Source organism: Epinephelus lanceolatus, chromosome 8 (genome assembly GCF_041903045.1).
Source record: "Epinephelus lanceolatus isolate andai-2023 chromosome 8, ASM4190304v1, whole genome shotgun sequence".
NCBI classification, from domain to species: domain Eukaryota; kingdom Metazoa; phylum Chordata; class Actinopteri; order Perciformes; family Serranidae; genus Epinephelus; species Epinephelus lanceolatus.
Genome location: NC_135741.1, coordinates 32,543,818 through 32,570,104, shown reverse-complemented (window position 1 = coordinate 32,570,104; position 26,287 = coordinate 32,543,818). Strand labels below are relative to the sequence as shown.

At 40.8% G+C, this 26,287-nt stretch overlaps 1 protein-coding gene across 1 annotated transcript in view; it reads right to left on the bottom strand.

The window, feature by feature from the left end:
• Positions 1-26,287, bottom strand: part of nphp4 (nephronophthisis 4) — a 249,560-nt gene that overhangs the window by 148,377 nt on the left and 74,896 nt on the right. Inside the window, exons 8-9 of the mRNA XM_033629764.2 lie at positions 17,108-17,292; positions 11,261-11,396 (exon numbers count right to left, since the gene is read on the bottom strand). Coding sequence (XP_033485655.2) covers positions 11,261-11,396; positions 17,108-17,292 — 321 coding nt within the window. The remainder of the gene's footprint in view (positions 1-11,260; positions 11,397-17,107; positions 17,293-26,287) is intronic.

Genomic DNA, 26,287 nt, shown 5'->3' with positions numbered 1-26,287 from the left:
TCGCACACTCTTGGCATTCTCTCGATGAGCTTCAACAGGTAGTCACCTGAAATGGTTTCCACTTCACAGGTGTGCCTTATCAGGGTTAATTAGTGGAATTTCTTGCTTTATCAATGGGGTTGGGACCATCAGTTGTGTTGTGCAGAAGTCAGGTTAATACACAGCCGACAGCCCTATTGGACAACTGTTAAAATTCATATTATGGCAAGAACCAATCAGCTAACTAAAGAAAAACCAGTGGCCATCATTACTTTAAGAAATGAAGGTCAGTCAGTCCGGAAAATTGCAAAAACTTTAAATGTGTCCCCAAGTGGAGTCGCAAAAACCATCAAGCGCTACAACGAAACTGGCACACATGAGGACCGACCCAGGAAAGGAAGACCAAGAGTCACCTCTGCTTCTGAGGATAAGTTCATCCGAGTCACCAGCCTCAGAAATCGCAAGTTAACAGCAGCTCAGATCAGAGACCAGATGAATGCCACACAGAGTTCTAGCAGCAGACCCATCTCTAGAACAACTGTTAAGAGGAGACTGCGCGAATCAGGCCTTCATGGTCAAATAGCTGCTAGGAAACCACTGCTAAGGAGAGGCAACAAGCAGAAGAGATTTGTTTGGGCCAAGAAACACAAGGAATGGACATTAGACCAGTGGAAATCTGTGCTTTGGTCTGATGAGTCCAAATTTGAGATCTTTGGTTCCAACCGCTGTGTCTTTGTGAGACGCAGAAAAGGTGAACGGATGGATTCCACATGCCTGCTTCCCACTGTGAAGCATGGAGGAGGAGGTGTGATGGTGTGGGGGTGTTTTGCTGGTGACACTGTTGGGGATTTATTCAAAATTGAAGGCACACTGAACCAGCATGGCTACCACAGCATCCTGCAGCGACATGCCATCCCATCCGGTTTGCCTTTAGTTGGACGATCATTTATTTTTCAACAGGACAATGACCCCAAACACACCTCCAGGCTGTGTAAGGGCTATTTGACCAAGAAGGAGAGTGATGGAGTGCTGCGGCAGATGACCTGGCCTCCACAGTCACCGGACCTGAACCCAATCGAGATGGTTTGGGGTGAGCTGGACCGCAGAGTGAAGGCAAAGGGGCCAACAAGTGCTAAACACCTCTGGGAACTCCTTCAAGACTGTTGGAAAACCATTTCAGGTGACTACCTCTTGAAGCTCATGGAGAGAATGCCAAGAGTGTGCAAAGCAGTAATCAGAGCAAAGGGTGGCTATTTTGAAGAAACTAGAATATAAAACATGTTTTCAGTTATTTCACCTTTTTTTGTTAAGTACATAACTCCACATGTGTTCATTCATAGTTTTGATGCCTTCAGTGAGAATCTACAATGTAAATAGTCATGAAAATAAAGAAAACGCAATGAATGAGAAGGTGTGTCCAAACTTTTGGCCTGTACTGTATAGCAAGGGCCTTGCTTTAGAGAGGTCGCCATCTTGCGCCGCCATGTATGTACGGCAGACCGAGCGGACAATCCAGCCAGTCAGAGAACGCGTTTCACGCGTATAAATGAACCAACGAAGACAGCGGAAGGAAGGAAGAAGGAGGAGGAAACAGCAGAGAGTGTTAGTAGTTCGTAGATAGAGAGTAGTGAAAAGTTTTTTTTAGTTATAAAGTTTGCGAATGGACCACACTTACCACGCAACAGGAGAGAATGAACCCGAACCGTCATCTGCGAGGAAAAGAAGATGCAACTTCACTCCTTGTGATGCACTCTCTGCGGCGCTTTTCCTCCTGATGATATAGTATCTCTCCAACGATGGTAGCACCAAATCCCATTCTGTGCATTCAGCCTCTCTTCTGGCCCGCTCAGCATCAATCAGTTTTGCAGTGTGTCTGTTACGCTAGAAGAGTCAGAGTTTGGGACGGAGTCTTTTACCCCCTGGAGTGTTACCGGAGTTTCTGGAGTGCTCAAATAAACTGGCCTTTTTCCCGAATGCTCCTCTGGTCTCCTGCTCGTGAGGGATTCATTACAATATCGTAACATGGTTTAGATTTCTAAATAAATATTCACCTCATCGCTAGATAGACCTACTCCTGAAAAACTCATGCGCAAGGCTTTTTGTCCCTACGAGGCCGCCGTCATTTACCCAACGGGAGGGGTGAGCGAGTGAGCCCTCCAATCTAGAATTTGGCCACTGATGTCACTGTTTTCAACCCATTTTACACACTGGCCCTTTAAGATAGTCATTTCTTTTTTATACCAGTTTTTCTTTTTTTTTCCTTTTTCTGCCTTTTTCTTTTAAACTTAGTGACCACTAATTTGGAATGACGTTTGAGCACTTATTGGACGTAGCTGGACGGAATTTGTGACTGCAATGAGAAAGAGTTGCAGGAGTTACCATCAGTTGCGCTGGAAAAGGGGCGAAAATAACCTGTCCAATTGGGTTTCAAGTTTCTGTCACTGCCGATGGGAGCTGGAGCCGGTAAATACACATGACTACTTGAGAGTTGCTTGATCCGGGAATGAATTCTGATTGTAACCTTTCTTATTAAATACAAAAGCCAGGTGTTTGTGGGGTTTTTGTTCAGTGTTAAAGGGCTTATGCTTGATTTTTTACGCCACAGTATAGTTAACTCCAAACTCATAAGTTATAGAATCCAGTAGTATACAGACACTGCTGCCGACAGCTTCATTCAAAGTATTGACATGTTTTGTTTTTGACTGAATAGCCTCAAAGGTCAAAGGTCAAAGCAACCTGATCGATTCGTGCAGGTTTAAATACCGGTACAGCTCCACTAGTCTCGCCACCAGACAATCAGAGATCTCTGCCTTCTGATAGTCTGGGGACACTCCTTTCTAAAGTGTGTTTAACACACCGGCGAAAACGGCCAGCAACAAAGCAACGCCTCTTGCATTTTTGAAAAGGACACGCCTTCTTGGAAATGTGCGCTCCCCCTTTTCTCGTCCGCAAGGAAACAAACACACAGAGAGCTTGAAAATGGATGCAGAGAGATTTAACTCCGTTTTATCAAACGTGTGCTCATCCGTGAAGAGAATATTTTTTCTACCGGATGTCTTAGTTACAACATTATTGAGCCAACTGGAGTAGTTTCATGTCGTATCCGACAACGGGAGGCTTTTAACAGATGACGTCCTGTTACCTTTGCTGCTGCTGTTAGCTGTCCCTGTCAGCTGCAGCCACTGATGCTTTCTAGACATCGTGATTTCCTAAAACTGTATAAATACCACACATAGCAACACAAAACTGCTTTGCTAGCTCAATCATGTTGTAACTAAGATATCCGCTGGAAAAGATTTTTTTCACGGACCGTTTAATGAGTTATTACCTATTACAGACACTGCTAACAGCTAACAGGGCTAACAGCTAACGGTTAGCCCAGCTAAACGTGCACACAGAAATAGTAATGTTTGTTCAATCATTGTGTTTATAGACTTTATAAACATCGGATTAGTCTAAACGGTGATACAGTGATGTGAAAAATGTGATATATAGGCTATATATATAGCTAAAAGCTCTGCTGGTTTTCTACCTGGAGGTATTTGTAAACAACAAGGCGATTCTCTCTAACGTTATAGACCGGCCGGACGGATGAGTCATGACCTTGTAAAAGATTATGTTTGTTTCTTTTAGTTGGCGAGAATGTGTCGCCGCAAACGCGACAAACATCCACTGAATTTTGACGGCGTTTTCTGCGAGCACGCTGATCCTTTTTGGGGAACTGCCCATTGGTTCGACAGCCCATTGGTTTGACATCCCATTGTTCCGACCATATTAAACTCATTGTTCCGAAGTCCGTTCCGAAATCATCATGATGCCCTGTGGTTAAGGTCTGGTTAGGTTTAGGCACAAAAACCACTTGGTTAGGGTCAGGAAAAGATCATGGTGTGGGTTAAAATGAAAAAGAAAGTGACAAACACATAAGCTGTGAGCCTGCTCCGCCTCAAGCCGGTCGTGGCGCACCATACACCTGCCGCGAGCCGTTCAGCACCGCAGACAGTCGGACTAATGGGATGTCAAACCAATGGGCTGTCGAACCAATGACATGTACTTTTTGTACCGCTACACGTGTTTCTAGTGGGACTATGTTTACAAGCACAAGAGTTCAGCGAGCCACCGAAGGACCGCCCTGCAGATTTACTATTGGTTCTGCAACGTAGGGAGTTTTTTTAAACTCTGAAATTGTATCCGCCCATCTAAACACAAAATCAAGGAGAAAGTCATCAGTCTTTAGTTAAGCAAAGCGTCTAAAGACTGACTTGTGAGTCTACAGCTCCACAGGGGCCTGAGAAGTCTCAGAGGAGACTGTGGCGGCAATCAGACATGAACCCTCACATTTGTGGTTCACAAGTGGTGTCAAGTGCTGTGAAGTGCTGTTGACAGTGTGCAGCTGCCTGCCCCGAAGGCACACCTCAGCTCAACACATCTATAACACCTCAAAAGCATCACATTTCTGACAGCTGTGACACAGTTCAGGGATGTGTACACTGTCCCATCACACTCGTCTTGGTAGCCGAAGATGCAGACGCTGAGGCTTTAGCAGTGTACTGATAATACAGGAGCCTTTTGATGCAGTGGGTGGCTGAGGTGAGTCTTCAGGTGTCATGGCTGCTGCTGTCTTCAGGAGGCATTATGCATCAAACTCTTATCAGTCAACACCCAAGACAGATCAGGCTCTGGATTAAAACTCACAAATGACATATGTACACATCAGGGGACACACACACACACACACACACACACACACACACACACACACGCTCTCTCTCTCCACTCCCACACACAGACAGAAATTACTCTCCACCTGCTAAATATCTCTCACCTCATCAAACATTCATGCCAGTGAAGGCGAAGGTGGTGAAGTAGAGAGTGGTAGGAGATCTTTTTTTTTTGTCACCCACACAACAGTTTTTGCCTAGCTATTCTGGGATGATGTAGACAGATATCATTTTGATGGTTCCATCAGAGTTATTAGAATTTCTCAACTTGAGTGAACTTTTTTCATTTAAACCAAAGAAAATGCATCCAAATGGAAGCCTGAATGTTCTCAACAAATGTCATGGAAATCTGTCTATTAGACTGAGAGATATCCTGTGTGCATAGTTGATATTTTGGACTAAAACTGGTAGGCACAAAAGGAGAGCTCATTAAGTGTCCAAGATTGAAAGGTTTTAAACCTGAAATTATTCCTCAAGAATCTCTCGTAACTTGATTACTAAAACTCATTGTTGATTATTACAGTCACACAACGCACTGCGGACAGGTCATGTGATTTGATGGCACAGAATTGCAGAATGGAGAAGAGAAAAAATAACAAAACAAAACTCATCTATTGTAAAAACCAAATTAGCATATTACAATAGCACAACTTCAAAGCTTTAGCATCTCAACAGGCAGCAAGCAGTCTACACATCTAGTCCACAGACCAGACCCGACACAAGGTACCGTTAACGTTAGCATTTAATGTAAATCAATATGATTGCTAGTTGACATGAAGGCCCCCTGATGCTGGGGTTTGCACTGGCTGAATTCCAGTTGCTACAGCTGCTAACAGGGGTTCACCTCCAGAGCTGGGGTGAGCTCTCCTCCCGGCGAAATAGCCTTCGAAGGGCAGGAAGTGAGGCTACATACTATTACTATGATAGTCTCTCTCTACTCTTGACTATTGCTCTTTAATAATGTCCAAGGATTTCTTATCAATGGAGTAATCATAGAATGTTTGAGTACTAAAACAACCATTAGCTGCAGCCCTGAAAGCGTTCATCCTTTGTCGAGCATGATCGCACTCAAAACTTCATGAGAATCTACCCATTAGATATTTCCTATGTACAAGCGGAAATTTTGGTCCAATAGTAGCACAAAAGAAAAGATTAGGAGGTCATCAAAAACATGAGGCTTCATTCTTTGAGGAACATGAACCTCTACAACAAATTTCATGAAGACCTGCCAATGTTTAAGTTGGTCAGAAATAGTCTGAACCAAGTAGTTGGAAGGATAGACCAACTGGTGGCCCAATGGCCAGCACTCCAAAATAATTCATATTTAGACACTTGGATAATGATGAAATGTTTATAAGGTGGAATAAAGGTGGTCTGCACTGCCCAGTATCTATAATTTCACAAAACCAACTAGTACCCAGCCAGCTTTCTACAGAGACTGGCCAGGCGTGCACTGATGTGACAATACAGTAGGCAGAGCCTTGAGCATGCTGAAGGTTCTCTGCAAATACCTTGCATTCCTTCTTCCTTGATTTCCTGTTTACTTCAGCAGTTACCTCCATGTTGGCAGCAACGGAGTGGCAGTTTGCTTTCAGAAAATAGTCTGGCAGACTGCAACTGAAACCTGAATCAAGTTCTGAACAATGGCTGAGACACATTTGCTCAGCTTCCTGGAGCTGACAGAATCATAACACACATCAAACATCTGTGTGACACATCTGTGTGATGTGTGTGTTAGGATGACATCTGTGTGATGCCTGTAAATGTGATGTTTTACTTTCTGTAGTCTGTTCATTAGTCTCATTACTTCAGCTTTCTAACTTTCTTCCCCGCTATCGGAGCCAGCACCTTTTTTCTGCCATCACAGACAGCCCCTAGGAAAACAACATGTCTGACTTTGGATTTGTGATGTGGTAGACAACACGCGGTGCAACCTTGCTCTCCTTGACAACAAGGTCACAAGGTCTCCTTTTGAGTATATATCAGCCTTTATACTGTGTCACTACATGACACATGTAGAGCTAAGGCTCTATGTAGGCTCATAGTTAATTTCCAGACCAACAACTGAAATAAAGGCTTTTAATGCAAGAACGCAGTCATATGATTTTTAACCACACTGGCAGTGTAGCTCTGGAGACAGGGAGGTCATCTGGTCAGTCAGACGTTGGCGATCCCCTGACATTTAATCTGCCAACAGCAGGTTGACATTTGCGATTTTGAGTGAAATGTTTTGACAACTGTTTGATGGATTGCCCTAAAAATTGGTACAGACATCAGTGTCCACGTCAGGGTGAATTGGTGATCCCCTGACTTTTCATCGTGTGCCGTCAACAGGTCAAAATATAAATTGCCAGATACTTTGTGAGCAAATAGATGCAAAACTAATAGCATTCCCATCAGCCTCAGCACTGGTATACCTGTATACTGTAATTGTTGTTATTTCTTTCTGAAATCTTGTTTTTATTCTCAAAGTCACAAACTATCACAATCAGGGCTTCTGTCAAGAAACTAGGTATGTAGGAGGTTGTTGGCAAAAACATTTGAAGCTATCTGAATAAACTCTACATTTGCGTGCCTCCATAAGCAGTGTTTATTGCAACTTTCACATAACAGGCATATCATTTGTCAGTTGATATATTTGATCATTTAGATCATATGGTAGCATCAGGATTTATTTGTTTTGCTAATAGAAGATTGAACAGTTTAAAGCAGTATTTCATGTACAAACTGCATAAAACAAAGATGGTGAAGGTGGTGAGCAACTCCTCTTTTGTGATGTATTTCATGCTCTGGAAAAAGCTCTTCTGTGCAACTGTTTTTTTAAACCAATATCCAGTAAATAATCACTCTCACACATAGTAAAAACAAAAAGGGGTAAATTGTCCATTTACAACAGACTGATTGGCTGTCAAATGGTTGCAGGGGTAAGAACGGGTGAATTAGTACATAAATGCAAATGCACCACGGCGCTCCGACGACTGGGTGGCTGGTGATTTTTTTTTTTTTGCTGCTTTTAATTGGTGATCTGATGACCCCTGCTTGTACAAAGTATAACACGCAGTAACACAATGAGAGCCCAGCCTTGGCATGCATTAAGTGTTAAAGGCTCACCCACGCACATAATTACCACAGTCTTTCTGAGGTTTTCCATGCCATGAGCGGTTGTTAAGTGGTGCAGCTTGAATTTGGAAATGACTTTCCTGGGGGGGTGTTGACTGTGTCAGTCTGTACCAGGTGCCAGCTACTGGTCTTTGTAATTCAGATGGACAGAGGGGAGACATGACAGGACTTGAGATTAGGATTCAACTGAATGACAATGGACAAAACCTGCAGATTTTTTTTGTTGTTGTTAAAATTGGATACTTTTATGTTACCTGTTTGTTCCTCCACAATCACAGCAGGGCTTCCTGAAAAAAATGTAATCTTGATATGCTCAACAACAAAATCACTCATCTTACCAATCATGACCAAATTAGCACTGACCAACCATGACTTACTGTTACTCCACGGTTGATTGAAGCCTCATATCTGCCCATCACATCAACAAACAACATACAGGGTCGGTCAACTTTAAATGGCAGGCAGACCAAGACACTGATTACATGCTGTTCACTGTCAACTAAAGCAGACAGCTGCAAAGTGAAGAGAGCTATGTCACAGAAAGCATGTTTATATTCCTCAACATACAGTATCTAGGAAAATTTGTTACTGAAACTGAGGTATTACACTGGCAGCCATATTGGCAAATAAAAAAAACAGTCTCACAGAGCAGATGTCCTATATACAAAGGGCAATGTCCTTGCCACAGCGGCAGCAGGTTCAATTTACAGCCTGTGGCCCTTTGCTGCATGTCCCCTCTTCCTCCCCCCCCCCACACACACATTGACTGTCCTATCAAATAGAGGCAAAAATCCAAAAAATAATCTTTACCTGCATTCAATTCATTTTACAGTGGGGGTTCTGATCCCAGGCTGTCCTGACCCCCTGCTGTATAAGCAAACTTTCTGCTGCTGCTGTCTTCAGCACTGCTCTCCTCCCAGTGAACAGTCAGTTAAATGTCTGCCTGACTAGCCTGAGAAAACATGGCAGCAGCAGCTAACATTGGGCACTGAGCGGTTAATGGTCCCAGCAAACTTACACCAACACCAAAATGGCTCAACTCTGTCCTTAAACCCGTAAATAATAACCATTAGGTAGCGTTAGCTGTGTGATGCTTAGCTCTGCCAATGTGCGTGTGGCCTTGCGGACTCTTACAACTGTCCCTAGCGCAGAGCTCACACTCCCGCAGCAGCAGCTACAACCAATACTCCGTAGTGTGGTCAAATCTAGGGTGATTTATTTTACAGAGCTGGCAATTCAGCATGCCAAATTGCCACCAAAATGTTCGAAAGTATGGCTATGCTGCACGCCACTCCATTCACATTTTGGGTATCAAATGAAGTACTTTATTTGTATCTGTATCACTTTTAGTGCACTGGTATTAGTACTTTTTTACAAGATACCCAGCCTAATAATAACTACTGGATTTGTGAGGCTAATACAGATACATATATATATATATACATATAATATTTGGGAGTTTAAAGAAAAAGTTCATAGATATATTGTCCTATATTTGTTGTCTGTATTGCAGATTATTGTTTTGTTGTTACCACTTTCAGCTTCATCATTTTTGCTCTAGTTCTCTTGTGTGGATATACTGCAGGTGTTGGTTCAGGGTATTATAATACTAATTAAAGTCCTATTTGACTCACTTCTACAGTAAGTGGATAAAACAAATAGCAGTATCACACTCACACTTCTGAGAAATCCCTGACAGCGTATTTAAATCCCCACATTTCCCAGAAAGCCTTTCAATAACCCTGAAAAACTTCCTCTATGCAAGCTGCATTTCAACAGTGGCAGAAGTGATTGTACAGTAGACCTACGCAGTGAGTTTTTTTGGGAATCAAGTGAGTCATGCCCAGAGGCCGTAAGTCAATGATGTCAGCCATCACCCAGGCAACATTTTGGAGCCTGGAGTTTGAGTTCACTGGTCGTTGCCACTTCGTTACTTACTGGAGCCAGAACTTACATCCTAACTTATGCAAAACCACCACCACAGTTGAGACTCCTGTCAGTTAAATGTTCCCTATGGAGTTTTTAACCTCATGTGGACAAGGGTGCACATACGTGCACACACGGATGACACAATACACAGTCCTGCCAGTCGTTTCACACTATTTCACTAATTTACAGGTGGTGGTATCACATGAAGATATGCTGCAATGTGCCAGCAAAGGAAATAAAAAAGAAGACTGCAAACAAGTAAACATGGATGTAAATGATGCACTGCTTAAAACACTTAAAGTAGAAACACAACTTTTCCCCCTCTAGCTTTTCCAAGTGGTATCATTGTTGGTTTTGTTGCTGTTGCAAAAACAATCAAATCGCTTCACATTTTCCTCAGAGCCTACCAAATAATCACACTAACATCTGGGTTTTCATTTACGGAGAATAGGTTAATGTCGAAACATCAGGAGAGGGGGAGTTGTCTTAATACCAACAGCAACAAACAAAAGTGAAACTAAACCTCACCTTGCCGCCTCCTTCACACAGCAGCTCTGATGACAACATTTAGATGAGACAGAGTAAATTATCATCAGAACAAAGCAATAGAACCTTTAACACAATAGCCACCCAACTTATTACACACTGATGTGGGCTTTACCTGGTGGCAGACTAATTTCCATAGTGAGAGCGAGACATATAGGGAACCAATCTAAACGCGGATGGTGTCATTATTCTGAAGCCATTACACTGTGCAATCAACATTAACTTCAGAATGTTGAAGCAAAAAACCTGTCTTTTTCCGCTTTCAAAACTCCACTTTGCAAATGTTTTATCAGGAAGGAAATGTATTCAACGTATTTGGTAGAGCTCAAGGACACACACACAAAGCATTTTCGATAAGTAAGATGAACCTTGCTTTTAGACTTGGCATCTTTTAAATCAAAGTGTATTTTTCCAAAAGATGAAAAATCAGTAATGGAAACTATGCCTTTTTGCAAAGTGAGAGGTTGGGAAGTTGTATCAAGGAAAGACACAAAAAAAGGCCTAGATGAACCTCCTCATGATCAAATATGTGACAGTGAGGATGAGAGGCAAGCTGCCAGCTCAGGTCAAGTCTTCACAACTGATTTGTTCTCCTTTGGTTCCTTACTTCAGTCTCATTCACACATCCTTCTATGTACACTTCTTTCAGTCCTTTTTGTTTACAGAGGACTTGTGGCTAAGGAAGCCTTCAGTTATTTCCTCTGGGAGGCACTGGCAAGAGATGGATGGAGTGATACTCAAAGGACACAAGAGAGGTTGTGTGAAAACAAAAGCAGGATGACGAGAGGATAGAAGGGCATGTGTGTGTGAAGATGTCTTTAGTCCTTGTATTACTGTGAAGACCTGTTTGAGTTGAGTGAAGAGTTCATTCTCGTTTGTCCTCGTTTTGTCAAGAGGTTGACTTCAGGCTAAGACCTGGCTTTAGGATTAGCATTAAGTATGGTTTAGTGTTTGTGCATCCCTCTTACCATTGTCTCTCGGCCAATTGGAGCAGAGAAGACAAACTCCAGCTGAAAGACGATTGCCAACGCTTGATGATTGGTCAGACGGAGCTCCAAGCTGCTGCGAAGGCCCAGCGTCTGAGGAAGAGATGATGTTGCTGAGCTGAGGAGAGAGAGCAAAGAGACACACACATATATAAAGTGAAGGTGTAGTGTTAGGACGGAGAGGCGCAAGGACAGAGGCTATTATGGGACAAACATAAAGATTATTTGTGACCTATGTGCTTTACAGCCATAACTGATGAAAATGATAATGTCTCACTAAAATGTAGAGTCCACTTATTTCTTTTAATAGAGTTTCATTTTTCATTAAAAAAGAAAAGAAATCAATGTGTTGGGAGGATTTACACTCGCTTGCTGAATGTTCCCTGGCAAGCACTGGCCTCCTGTGTGAGCAGTGGAACAGCACTCTTGGTATTCGTCATTCACAGTTTGCATACACCATAGGCGGGAGCATACTGTGGAGCGCCGCCGTGTCACGAGGTGGGGCCGAGCGCCTTTTCTTTTTTCGCTTCACGGACTCTCTGGAGAACGGAACAAGCAAGCGCTTCAGTTTTTTTTTTCTCCACTCTCTCTTTCTCTGCTGTCTGGAAGCACCAGGCCTAACACAAGCAAGACAGACTGTCAGCCTTCAACGGCAGCACCCTAAAAGAGGCAAACATCATAATTATTTCCTTGAATGATGCTATCACACTAAACTGCTTTTACACAAACACTTTCTTCTTCAAACAGAAAATAGCAGAACATACAACTTTTGCCGTTAATTTGCCGATGATGAGTATTATTGTTACTCGTATAATGCAGTAATTAAGCGCAGATTGTTGGTTAGCATGTGACTGAGTTGATTATGCTTTCCCATGTTTGTGCACACAATTTCATGCCTGTAAGACACCCATATAATCACCACATCAGCTCGTGTCTTATTTGAAGTAGCAAACACAATGCATTTTGATTCAGACACACACTGAAAAAAAGGCAATCATCTCTCACTGACTGTGTGTCATCTGTTGCGTTTTACAGTATATTCTCTGGCATTTTTTACTTGACTGAATAGTTCAGCTAGTCCTTTCAAATCAAAAGTCCATGTGCAGTATTATTTCATGAAACTGTATAAAATATCCCATCTAATCATTGTGATGCAGCGAATTCTGCTACTGACAGACACTGACACTCACCATTATGCTTTCAATCGATTAGGTATTTCGCACTCGGTACTGTCAGCACAAACACATCATTAAAGGGTAAATTCCAAATTTAGCCTGTAAAGAGCCTAGGGGTGTAACGATTCATCGATCTGGAACGATTTATCAGTTCAATGATCAAAGAACCACTATCATTGCAGCAAAGCGAAAACATCAATCCCTATCATCATCTTTAGTTTACGCCTTTATTTTGAAATTCCATGTCACCTTCAAACAGCAGGAGGCTTATGTGAAGCCAAGAGAAGAGCGATGAGGATAATATTATTTACACGGGAATAAATTGGCATTGTGTAAAATATTTTTGATTTTTGAGAAAATATGGGTCAACAGACAGAGCATATGCCGTATGCAAACAATACCGTTATGAGGAAAACATGTCAAAACTGCCTGGTCGGGCATCTCACTCCGCTAACTTCTTGCAGCTGCATTAACGTTAGCTGCTCTGTTTCAACAATGCTAGCTGAAAAACATGCATGCATGCTGAAATTCAACCATGCTGTTCTGAAATGCAGTAACTTTAACCAACGGTGAGTAAGAAAAACTAGAAATTCATGTAATGTGTAAAGCTATGTGTAGAGGAAAGGTCTGCTAGGCGCTAAACTAATTTATGCAATGTAAAAGTGCTTAAGTTAACAAGGAGTGACTAACAAATAACAATTGTTTTGTCTATAAACATTTATATACATCTCTGTAGGGTCCTTTCCATAAGTTGTCAGACACAATAATCTGAGCCTATCAGCGGAAAAAACATGCCCTTTCAGATGTAAATTGACGGTGCACAAATACCCTGAATGGTTCCAATGAAGCATGTTTTGCAGCTGCCAGCTGCAGTGCTGACACTCAATACTGGACCAGTGTCAAAAATTGTTGTTCCCATTCGTCAATTAGACACAAAATCATGTGGAAAGAGGGTCCAGGTTGAAAAATACCACACTTACCCTTAAAGGCACGGCAAATTTTATGCCATGTAAAGTTTCAAAATTCTGACTGTACAATATGGAAATGGAAAATACCAGCAATTTAGCATTTTAACAAACTCAATTTCATCATTTCTGTGTTACAGCAGCCAAGAGCAGCCCAAAATCTCAAACCTTTCATCACTGTGCCACTCTGAAACTTTACTGGGGAAAAAAATAGCTTGCATCACAGCTATTCTGTAACGATTTCTTGTGACATTTTGTATTGTAGTTTTGTAGTGTTTTGCATATTGTCTATGGAGAGAAAGGTGATCTGTTGTGACAGGATTTGCACATTCTCTCTTCATAATCTGCAGGAACAAAATGTTCAAGATACAAGCATGACACACCTGCACAATGTCACTGAAATAGACACAAAACCTTTTTTTTTTTTAAACCAAAAGCAGTTCTGCTCAATGGCTCACTGATGCGCCCTGACAGCTCATTAATTGAAACTGCTGGCTGTTGTTTACTTGTGCCGGTCAAAGGTTCACTCACTCTCAGCATTTATGTTAGGAAATACTTCCAGTGATTCAGCGGGGTGCAATGGGATATTTGTGACAGTTGGTTTACCCAAAGCACAATACGTTACAAAGTATCAAAGGGGATCTGGCTATTTTACAGCCGCTACCGATCCATTAGCAAAGTGCCCTGACCAGCTCTGAATCTGAGGATGTGGATACATCAAGTTTAACAAAATGAAGGAGTGTGCATTAGTACTGTAACTCTTCATGGAACCTTCTTAAAGTATACTCATTTTTAGCTTCAACCAGCAGCTCTATAGCTCACTCTGTCGGATGGTTGGTCAGTCAAGCCCCAAAAATTTCCCCATTCTTTGGCTGCCACAGTTTTTGTCCTGGGAGGCTGAAAAGGGCATGGAGAGTAAGTGTGTGTGTGTGTGTGTTCATGCTAATTGGCTGACAGAAGCATGGCAATGGGAGGGGCCTACTGTAAAAAGGCACATAACTTCCAAATGGAAAGACTTCATGAGCCAAAGGACAGATGATTAACTGTTCATGCCAACTGGCAAAAAGGAGGTGTGGCAGTGGGAATGACCTATAACAAAAAGGCACATAACTTCTCAATGGATTCATGTAGTGTGACCAAATTTTGTCGAAAGACACACACATGCACAAATAGACAGACATATATATATACACGCATACAGCAAACTCATAAATCAGCTGTCAGAGACAGTCGTGTGTGAGGTTGTGTTTGTGTGAATCATAGACTATATAAAAGAAGTGGACATAGCCATTGTGACGTCACCAATTAATTTGTGGACTACCATTTTGAAGCTTCAAGTTAAGCAGTTTGGCAGTCACCATCTTGTTTTTTTGGAGCCAGAAATGACTGCAGTGGATCTGACTGATGACCCAATGACAATGCCATGGTAGCCACTCATTAAATACAAGGTAGCCATGGACTAAAGCATACCCTGCATTATCCTCTATTTTACTATAAATGAGAACATAATTTTTGAAAGAAGCATCATGTTGTGTGGAAGAAACTAATGATTAATACCATAAAATTATAAGGGCATTGTTTACTGAGGTTATAAATCAAGTTAAAAGAAGGGTAATTTTCTCATACACTTTTATACAATCTGACTTATTTTTGCAACCAGATGAGTCACCCCCTGCTGGCCATTAGAGAGAATGCAGGTTTTAACACACTTCCACACTGGCTTCACATTTCAGACCCGGAGATAACCCCTTGGAGTCAGTTCATGAATGCATGCGTGTACATGGTGTCAGCTATTGCAAATTTGTGCTTGTATTGAGTGTTTTTTTCACCCTGGAATTAAGATTAGGTTTAGGATTTAGTATATGTGTGGTGCAGGTGGTGCAAATTCTTACACACTATCACCTGGTGTACAGTTACCAGCTATCTGTGGACATGCCAGAACCGTTCAATGCAAGTGTTTTCCTGCTGATCTAAGGCAGACGCTGGTGACCTTACGTCAGCACATGCGCTTTGACAAGGTTAGCATTCAGTGTCATGGTGTCTTAATAAAACCCAGGGACAGAAGCAGCAGGAGCCATATCTCCTTGATTGGTTATGAAGCACTAGCATGAATTGGAATGTATTGCAAGACAGTTTTATGAGGGTGGAGGCCTGTGTGGCATGGAATAGTGAGTAAATTATGAGGCTGGGGTTGGCTTAGGACATGTAAGGCCTTATCAAGCAAACAGTATTTGTTGTTTGAGCAAGGTCAATGGACTACTTACACAGTTGCATAAAAAAACATAAAAATATTTGTTCCTACAGGGTTATATTTAAAATGTAATTGTGTGTTAACCTGTGTCATTAAAGGTAGAAAGAGGTTATGATTTTGTTTTTTAATATCCTGTCTATTTGATTGCCTGTTTCTTGCCAAATTTCTGTTGAATTTGATGGAATTTGTTGGACAGATAATTGACCTATGCAGAAACTGATATATTGTTTAAAAACATTATTTTTACTTAGCTTTTCAGCCTTTTTTGATAAATGACTAGAGACACTGATTTTATTAAGTGGGTTGTGTATTAGCCAGACGTGACTGATACACATTATAACTAAAAATGAATATTTATGTTGAGACTAATGTTATATTACACATGCAAGAACGGTATAAATCAGTTTCACAAAGAGAAGTTTACAGATTTTAAAGCTGAGTGGTTTAGGTACCTGTTTTAGGAAGAAAAAGTCTAATTGATGCTTCCCTATATGACAGTAAAGAATGACAGCAGACATAGGGAGAGGGCAATCTGTCATTTTTTGTTAGCCAACTTAATGTAGGGGCATTCTGTGAATTGGCGGTCACCTATAACCGCCACCCCTTGTTAAGGATATCATCGCATTTGATGAGTGCTGTGTAACACATGCTCAACTGGGTTTACATGTGTTGAATGTAAAGGCCATAGCCTGTGACTCACACCATTATCAGTCTCATTACTTTTTTGTGTGCCCCCATCCCCTGCATGAAAGCAGCTGCAGTCATTATGTTTCTGTGTCTACGTGTCTCAGTTACTCTGGATTTCCTTAAGGTTAAGTCTAGCTTTGTGGCATAACTGAAGCAGCTAATAAAGGAAAAGTTGTGTTGGGGCATTTTCAAACTTTCAAACATCCAGTTTACTTAAGTACATATGAAAGGACAACAAGGACGACAACCAGCCACCAGCACATATGGAATCCATTTCCTGTCGACTCATATGACAAAAAATGACATCAGTTTGTGAAATAACTGGTCTCAAGCCACGACATGTAATAAGGAAGACGGAATATGAAACACACCAAATATAGTATACACTGTAGATCTTGGAAAGAAGGAGAGGATGACGCAAATGGACACCAGGGGGGAATAAGATACAAGTCTGCAATGTTTCACTTTTTCCAGACATCTCCCAGCTAATACTATACACAAATTAAATTCATACCAACCTGGCTTTTTCAAAAATAGAATTTTTGCTGACTTTACAGGATAAACTTTCAATCACCTGCCTATCAGCTAAAGGACCAGCGCCGAGAGAGGCTGATGAAATACTATAAAAATAAGCACTGCTGAAATTATTTTTGCACATCTGTGGATTCTGTCGGAGAACAGAATATTGCTCCACCATCTCCTGTAGCCTACAGTAACAGCCCCACTGTAGACATGTCTTTCCTCTGCTCACCTGTCCTTGACCAGGGTGCTCTGTTTGGAGGTACTGTCTGATCGGCCTCTGGCCCCCGAGGCTAGGGGCTCCAGCACCACCACTTGGGGCTTGTCCAGGAAACACCAGCCATTGTGGACCCCGACGTGGAGCCTCCTCTCCTGGATGACAACTGGCCTCAGTGTGCCCTCTGGTCCTGGCTGTTTCTGGGAATCAGTGAGAAGATTGGAATCACCACAAAAACAGACACTACACCAGATATACATCCTCATACAATTGGGTACTTTTGATCAGAGTATGTTTTTCGTGGATTCGGGCTCAGCCCATTAGTTACAATGTAGGAGAATTTTAAAGCTGTGACATACATTCATAGTTTTCTTCTGACCACTTTGTCATTACGTTCTTTCCTTTTTAAAAACAATAATAATGCTCTAGTGCACAAAGACAGGTCCATAAATAGTTTTTCCAGTTTGATGTGGAAGAACGTGATGGGCCACACAGACATGTAGTGTGTTTTCTAAAGCACGAGGCAGACATCTTAAGATTTCCAAATGTCTTGAAGATTATTAGTTTAGATTTAAAATGTCATAAAATTATGCAAGAATGACAAAGGATAATGAAGTTGAATTTAGATCGTGTAGACCAAATATTAAGTATAACTGTGTATTTAATGAAATTTCTATCCTTTATATTTGTTTGCTAGTCTGTTTGTCTTCTAGAATGCAGGGTATTTAAAAAATACTCCATGAAGAAAACATAATCTATTCTACATTAAACTGAAATCTTAAAATACACATTATGTTACAAACACTAAGGATAACGACATATCTATGGATCTCTTCTGAGACAATTACAAGGCCTGAATGACAGCCTATCCCAATTATCTTTTCACACTATCCCCAGGTCATTCTGCACCCTGATGGATTGGCTGTCAGTGGTCACGCATTTGTCTCTGCACCACTGTTGTACTTCTTGCCACAATACTGATGAGTTAGATTTTGGAGATGTTTAACATCCTATCAACTATATATTTTTTCAGACACATTTCTGTCTGGGGAAGAAAAGGAGACTTTAAAATGTCACTGACAATGTTACTTATATAAATATATAAAACTGAATATGATAATCTCACTGCAGGAGTATCAAACCCATGTTGTTTGAACAGCACTTGGAAATAATATGTGGATATTCACTCAGTCCACTAACTCAGTAAGCTTTGGCGTTGCATTTCAAATCACTATACACAGAGGTGGTGAAATTTTATAGTTTTGTGATGCAAATATCTTACCCTTTATTTCCCATTAGCTTTACTGACAGACAGCCAGCTAGCCCTGTTGACATGCAGAAACATAGTGCCCAACGCCCACCCTCCGATGTCCACTGGTTAGTCAGCCTTGGCCACTCTACACTGCCCACCACCAGGGTCAGGTGGGAGCTAGCTAGCAGCTCCGCTCATTTGCAATTACAGCAAATAATGTGGTTCCACTACCACGACGGCGTTGCTGTGTAAACAAGGTAGTCACCCTTGAGCCTCCCCTTAGGTCACCCAGTTGAGTAAGCTGCTTCATTTTGGGCTGCAACTCCTTTTAGCATTGTTAATTATGTCAGCACCACTAGCTGTGCTGATACTGCTAATGGTGCCAACAATGATAACATGGTTAACAATGTTAAAGGGGGTTTGTGGCTCAAAATGTAGCCACTTTCTCCGCAGGGCAACCTGGAGGGAGACCGGAGGGCGAGCACAGTGTTTTCACAGCAATGCTAATGAGCGGTGATGCTAGGTAGCTCCCACTAGACCCCATGGTGCACACTGCAGGAACTAAAGAGTAATAAATTGAACCCACAGAAAGACATGCCTGACCAGTCAAACATATTCTTGGCGGTTAAATGATTAACTGTTAACCGTTGACAACCCTAATCTTCCCAAGTGTTTCTGTGTCCCCCTATCCAAGCAGTGACTTAAAGGTATAGTTTGCAGAAACTGCTAGCAAATGCCAACCCCAGATTTACTCGTTTTGGAACAAGATTTGTCCACTTGACATTTCGCCTTGCTGTATTTGTGTTTTTCTGGACTGTGTCTGCAATTTTTATAGCTTTCTCTTGGATGTGTGCTGCTACTCCCTAGTCGCTACCTTTTTATAAAGTCCTGGCCTCACCTGTGCACTGTGCCAAGGGAACATCCCTACTACAGCAAACTGTTAATAAAACAAGAAAAATGGCAGGGCCCTCTGCAGATAAATACACTGTGACACTTCTATTGGGTCCTAAGTGATGATTGATTACTTCTACATGAGTCTATACATACTTTTTTTATTTAGGAAAATCCTGCATAGTATACCTTTAAGTATTTGACTAGAGTGAATTAAGTGATCGATCAAAGTAGAAAAAATATGTTGTAAAATCTAGTAAAATTAAATTATCATTTAATGAAATAATTGTATGTAACGTTTTATGGAAACCACAGTTATTTTGTTTTTTAACTATAGTGTATGTGTTACATAACAAATGTTTCAAAAACAAGTCAATGTGTCAACAGGCGCTGGTGGAGACTGTGCTGCCATCCTGTAGCTACTGCCACTAATAACACACAGCTGACTGACAACTGCTCAGTGATTGACTGTAAACTCTCTAACCCCAAAGTGCAGAGCCACGCTGAGCTCACCTCTCGTCCCACTCCTTCCCATTTGTTTCATTTCAATCTTTTCCCTCTCTCCATCACATCTCTCACTCCCACTCTCCCTTTCTTTCACTCTCTTTTCTTGTCATTCTCTCTTTCTGTCCCTCTCGCTGCTTAAAACCTTCTCCATATCCACCCACGGCTCCTCAATCAAATTAGCATATCAATTCAGCTTTGGTTTTTTTTTTTCTTTTAAAGCAGCAACAGCAGGAGCAGCAGCCGAGCCTGCCTGGCTACTGTACAGCCCACATACTGCACTGCTCGCTGCACCGCTCATATTACATCTCAGCACTGACTTCATCCCTCTCTCTCTCTGTCTGCCTGTTTACTATCTACCCTCCTCTTTTTATCGTCGTTCATTCTGTCGCTTACAATCACCCGTTGGTATGTGCTCAGCAGTGTATCATGTTTTCCCTTTGGTGATGAGGATGAAAGATTAGGATTCTCATTGTAACCTTAAGTGAATCCTTCCCTTCTGTTTCATCTTAAAAATGTCTACACATTAGTAAAATTCTGGCAACTCAAGAACAGAAGCGATAAAGGTTAAAGAAAAATGGATGTTATAAGCTACACTCCTAAGGCCTTCTATAGGTCCACAATGGTGAGTTTTGTTCACTTTTTATTTACCTATAAGAGGACGTGGTGACTCACTAATGCAATGTTCTATGTATAGTTTGTTTTGAATCATGTCAGCTCTCATTTTGCTTTGGGAGTGTTACATAACTGTCTTCCAGCTGGATCACATAGGCTAAGGCTCCATTCAATTAACGCTTGCCGACTGAGTGCCAAGACGAAGATGTTCCCTCACAGAGGACCGCACATCACACATTTCAATCCTAGACTCAACCGCATGCACAGTATATGCACTGTAACAAGCAGAATAATTACTAATTACCAGAGAAAATGATACATCAAATCCCTGGATGTGCACTATACAGTTAAGGTTAGGTGTTCCAAGTGAAAAGGGAAAGAATGAAACTATATCTGTCTTGAAGTCGGTGTGTTGAAAATAGACCCAAAGATGTTTACACATACATATTCTAATCTCACTGCTTTATGTTACAAAATTCTCTAGAGATGGTGTATACATGGAGTTTATTCTCAGGTCTCTCTTATAAAAGAGATTTTTAAATAGATAAATTAACATTATAGGGACAGTTCACCCCAAAAACATACATATTTTCCCTCTTACCTGTAATGCTGCTGACTTGCCGAGTGTTTAAGATCAGCCATAGAAATTAGGGTCAGCAATGTTTAACTGTTAATAGGTTAACCACAGAGAATACTAGCTCAGCTAATATTAGCTAATATTAGCTATTAGCTCTGTTAGCACTGTTAGCAGTATCAGCACAGCTAGGGGTGCTGACAGTGTAAACGATGCTAAAGGGGTTTTGCGGCAGAAATTGTAGCCAATTACTCTTTAGGCTACATGAGAGATGGCCCTAATGTTTACACAAAAATGCCATCCTGCTACTGGGATGGCGTTAATTTGTAATGGCAATTGAGGGACGGCGCCAGCCAGCTCCCATCTAACTTAGCTGGTGTGCAATGCAGAGCGGCAAAGGCTAATGTTAGCTAACCAATGGAGACTGGAAGGTGGGCAGTGGGCACTATGTTTCCACAGGTCCACATCACTGTCTGTCATCAAAGCCAACAGAAAATAAAATAAAAGGCAAGACATTTAAAACACAAAACATTAAATTCTCACCACCTCTAAATGGATCGTCCTTTGAAATGCGGTACTAAAGCTCACTGATTCAATGGAGTGCCGGACCAAAAGGAAAAGCCTCTTGTATTTCACATAATTTTGTGGGGGGTTTTTTCTTAAAAAATTAGATGTTCAAATCATGTAGTATGCTTTCTTTTATTTTTTGGAAGACAATTGTTGAAATAATTTGCTGCTTTGTTTTTTGTTTTTTACTTTGTTTTCAGTTTGACAACTCATGCAGTATTCAAAAACAGCTCTCAAACAATCATGTTGTGAGGATTTGGTCTTCAATTTCTGACAAAGACAGAATTTTGATGCAGGTTGTCTTTAGCTGAGAAGCTCTAAATCGGCCATCGGCAGACTCACAGTGCAATTTAGGACTACTATTTTGTATCAAAGACAAACAGCTGATTGGGTTATTTCCATAATTCCACTTGCAAGAATCTGTACAGCTGTGTCGATCTCATCTACGATTGTCGCATTTTTGTTTTGAATGGATTCTGGCTCTAGCATAGACGAATCCCCACCCTTAATTCCACCTACAAAGCTCTGATTGGCTCACATGTTTCTTCAACCAAGGAAACAGTCACCAAGAAAAGCACCAGACATATTTGAGTTAATGGAAAAAAATCAGAAATGTAGGTCTGGAACCAGGCTACAATGGGATGATTACCATAATATATATCTTAAAATCAACTCACTGTGTCTATTCTTCTTTTTTTATTTATTTTTTTTATTTGCATCGTGATGCACCCCTTCATACAGTTCACATGGTGTTTACATTTCTGTGCTTGTAATCTGTAACATGTGTAACATAGTGACATAAATGCACTGTCTGCACAGTTTTACGTAGTTATATAGGAATATTTTTTCCTACTTTTACCCTTATGGTATTCAGTTTCTATTTATTAGTATATATGCACAATGCTTGTCTTTATTTTACACCAAGGATCGTGGACTGAGATTTTCTCCAGGCTGAAAAAAACCCTATTTTACTTTACAAACATTGATTCATACAGCCGATATAAATTAGCTATGTATAGAGTTTTCTAAGCAAAACATTACATTGTATTTGAAGTGACCTATCTGCCAAAAACTACACTTTTTCACAGGTGGCAGCAAGCAGAAAAAAGTATGACAAGATATCTGTAAATAATTGCTTTCAGCAACATCCAGATCATAATTATGATTATGTCGTACTCTTGCCGTCTTCCTCCACTGCAGCCAGTACTGGGGGAGATGACAGAGAAATAGCTTTGTCTTTTGTTGGACAGGTCTGCTGTGAAGTGTTTCACAGTGAGAAAAAAGAAAGACAGAGAGAAAGTTGTTTATAAGAGAACATCAGTTAAAGTGCTGCTTTCTGTTCTCCGCATCCCTCTCCTCCCTCCCCTCCTCAGAGTTTCTCTTTCATTTATTTCATTGCTCTTTTTTCTCACTCCGTCAGTTTCTCTCTCTCTCTACCTCCCTTGCTCGCTATCCTCTTTCTTCTCCCGCTCGCCTCTGTCTGCTGCCGTCACAGATTTCTTCCTCCCTCGCCTGAAATATGAATATTTTAGAGCTAAGAAGCTTAAAGGGAACAATGAAATGGCCCCCAAGTTAAATTATACTCCATTTCCAGAGTCACAGAATAGGGACTTTTCTGAGTGATGAGCGCACCGGTGCCACGTGGGTGTGTCTTTCTCTTCACACACATATGAGCTTGTTGTTTCCTGCTTTTATGTCACATTTGTGATAGTTCCCCCAGATCTTACTTCCAGAGTTGCTAAATCAGGCAGCAGCACTGTAACCGATCAGCATGGTCCCTTCCGCAATCTTAAGTTACACTCGACACCTGGGTTACAAAGAGCGGACATTGCTCAGAGCTAACATGCCTATAGATGCTGTGTATATCATTCAAGGAAAAGGACGGGGGAGGTAGAATGAGACTAATTTGCATGCTTTTGGAGGTGGTTTGTTTTAGAGCTTTGTTAACAGAGTAAACAAAAGCAGTGCCTTGTAAGGGAAGAGCTGGTGGAGGTTTTTTTGTCTCACAATTAGACGAGTCACCCTTGTGTGCACTGTAATGAATTTCACTGTAAAATAACAGTAAAATACTGGCAGCAGGGACGCCAGTATTTTACTGTTATTTTACAGTCCATCTACTGTAATTTATTTTAACAGTATATTACCGTATTTTGGATTACAGTATATGACCGTAGGATAACGGTGGGTGTTGTGGTTAATTTATAGTGCATCTACCATAATTTATCTAACAGTATAATACCGTTTTTTGGATTACAGTACATGATAGTAGGATAACTGTGGGTTATGGTAATTTTACAGTATATGCCAGTGTGTTATAAAATCTGCTATTTTTGCATTTAATTCATAAAAATCCTCACCAATTAAAAAAAGTATGCAGGGCTTCTCAAATTCCCAGCTACCTCATATTCATGGCCAGTCACCATCCAAAAGTCCTACAATAAACACACAGCTTGACTTTTCTAGTATTTTACTAAGGTCTTGCCTTCTAGTGCTCATACCTTGAGCGGATTAGAAACACATTCAGCAACAACACGTATTCACCACTATTCACCTGTCTGTGCTCAACTGAAGAAAAGTAGTAGGTTAAGCTAGCGGAGGACACGGAGGACTACAGAGTGGACAGTACAACGAGCGCTCACTCTGACCCTGTTTTCAAAAACCAAGAACCACAACTAACAGAGCAGAGCACTCACTCTAACACTGTTTCCCAGAAACGACAGCACAGAGCTCTCACTTTTAACTTATTTAACTTAATAACTTAACTTTAAAGCACAGTAACGTTTTCTATTTTCAAATAAATTTTCTACCAAACTGTCTGAGCCGTGTCTGCCTCAGTTTCTATCATCAACATAGAGTTTCTATGCATGCTGGCTCAATGAAGAGACATAATCATAACTGAATTGATTAAATTTGATTTTGTTATTGCCAATCATTCCTGACCTCTGACCTTGAATAAAAATCAGATGCAGACCTTTAAGTAATAAGTTTGAGAACCCTTGGTATAGAACACAAGAGAATATACATTCCATAACATTGCTGTAATTTATTACAAAGTTCTCATTTGTACAGCAGACTTTGTAAGATTAATAACATTTAGAACATTTGTATTACAAAAATGACAAGGTATTGCATTACCACATTTGGAAGAAACTGTCTCCAATAAAATCATTAGTGACAGGCTTTACTGAACTCATGAGCATAGCCTCAGACGCTAAATAAAAATAGCGTCAAGAACAGTGTAACACTGAATTAAAATACCATCAAGAACAGTGTAACACTGCATTAAAATACCATCAAGAACAGTGTAACACTGCATTAAAATACCATCTAGAGCAGTGTAACAGAACAGTCCAGCTTGAAAACAAGTCTTTTGCAGGTGAACAATAAAAGTGAATGTGGAGAAAGAGAAGAGGGGGAGAAAGAAATAGCGAACAGTGAGAGTACTTGACTGCAGCGTTTGGCTGGTATCCTCAGTCACCGATGACGAGAGTCTGTAAAACAAAAAAACAAAAAAATGAGCAACACAATGTCTCTGGTAAAATATAAAAATATGAAAGACTAATGGAGGGAGAGAAAGAAACATAAGAATGAGGGGAGAGAAATGGGCCAGAGCAATAAACTGTTCAAGGGAGAGAAAATGGTTAAAGACAGAACAACAAGTGCAAAGAAGAGAGAACAGCAAGCGACAGAAAGGAGAGAGGGTGGTTAGTTGGTTGTTATAGTTTAGGGAGGGAGATTATCTCATAAGTGGGCTCATAAGTCAGTAGAGTAGCATGTTGTTGGAATGTTAAGAAGGGCTAGTGGGAGGAATGGAGTCAAGCAGAAACTAGAAACGTCTAAATTTTCAGAAGACAAATTGTGTGCTTGCTTCCAATTTGAAAAAGTAGATAGTTTTAAGCATTTTAAGCAATATTTGATGTAGTTGAACCATTAGTTGAACAAGCTGATGCAGTACTTCATGTATTTTAAAAAGTTTAAAGAGCAGGCAAAACAATGCGCTCATTTGAAATCTGGCAAGACCTCATGCATGCATGTAGTCAGAGCGGTTCAGGCGCTACAGTCATTTTAATTTGGGTATGCCATTTTAGGCGTTTTTCCTACAAAATGGGGGGTGGAGTGCAAGAGGTTAATAGACTGGCCTGTATTTGTAAGTTAAATTAATAAATGATAAGATAATGACACATAAACTTTGCAATAAAACAAACTTTATGAAGGTCAGCAACACCTATGGCTAATTGAGCTCAAGCTAGCAACAGAGCTTGCTTCGCTTAGCCCTATTTAGTAACCTGAACCAATGAAACAGACCTAATGAAACATCTGAAATGTCAACAGTTCAATAATCATGCAGACAAAACAACAATGGACACTACCAATTTCGGGAGATAAGCATAACTTTACTTTACCTGCTCTGTTGAACTCCGCATGGACTTCTCTGGCTGGAATGATGACGAAGCTGTGCTCTCCATAGTCAAGTTCAGGAATAGCTAATTAGGTTAGCCTACATCTTGTCACTCAAAAATGAGTAGTTTGAGGAGTTTGATCGATAAATAAGTGCTATCATCAAAATAGAAACATAAGACCGCAATCATCAGTAAGATGCTGATGGATAGTGACTGGACTTGAGAAGGGATGTTAGCACGTCTCCACTGCTTGACAGAAAATACTGTATTATGCTGTTAAATTACAGTTTCTTATTGTTAACTGAGCATTAACTGTTAATTTACATGTAAGCATGAATATTTAACAGTAGTTTACAATTATTATAAAATACAGTAAAATACTGTTGTAATCC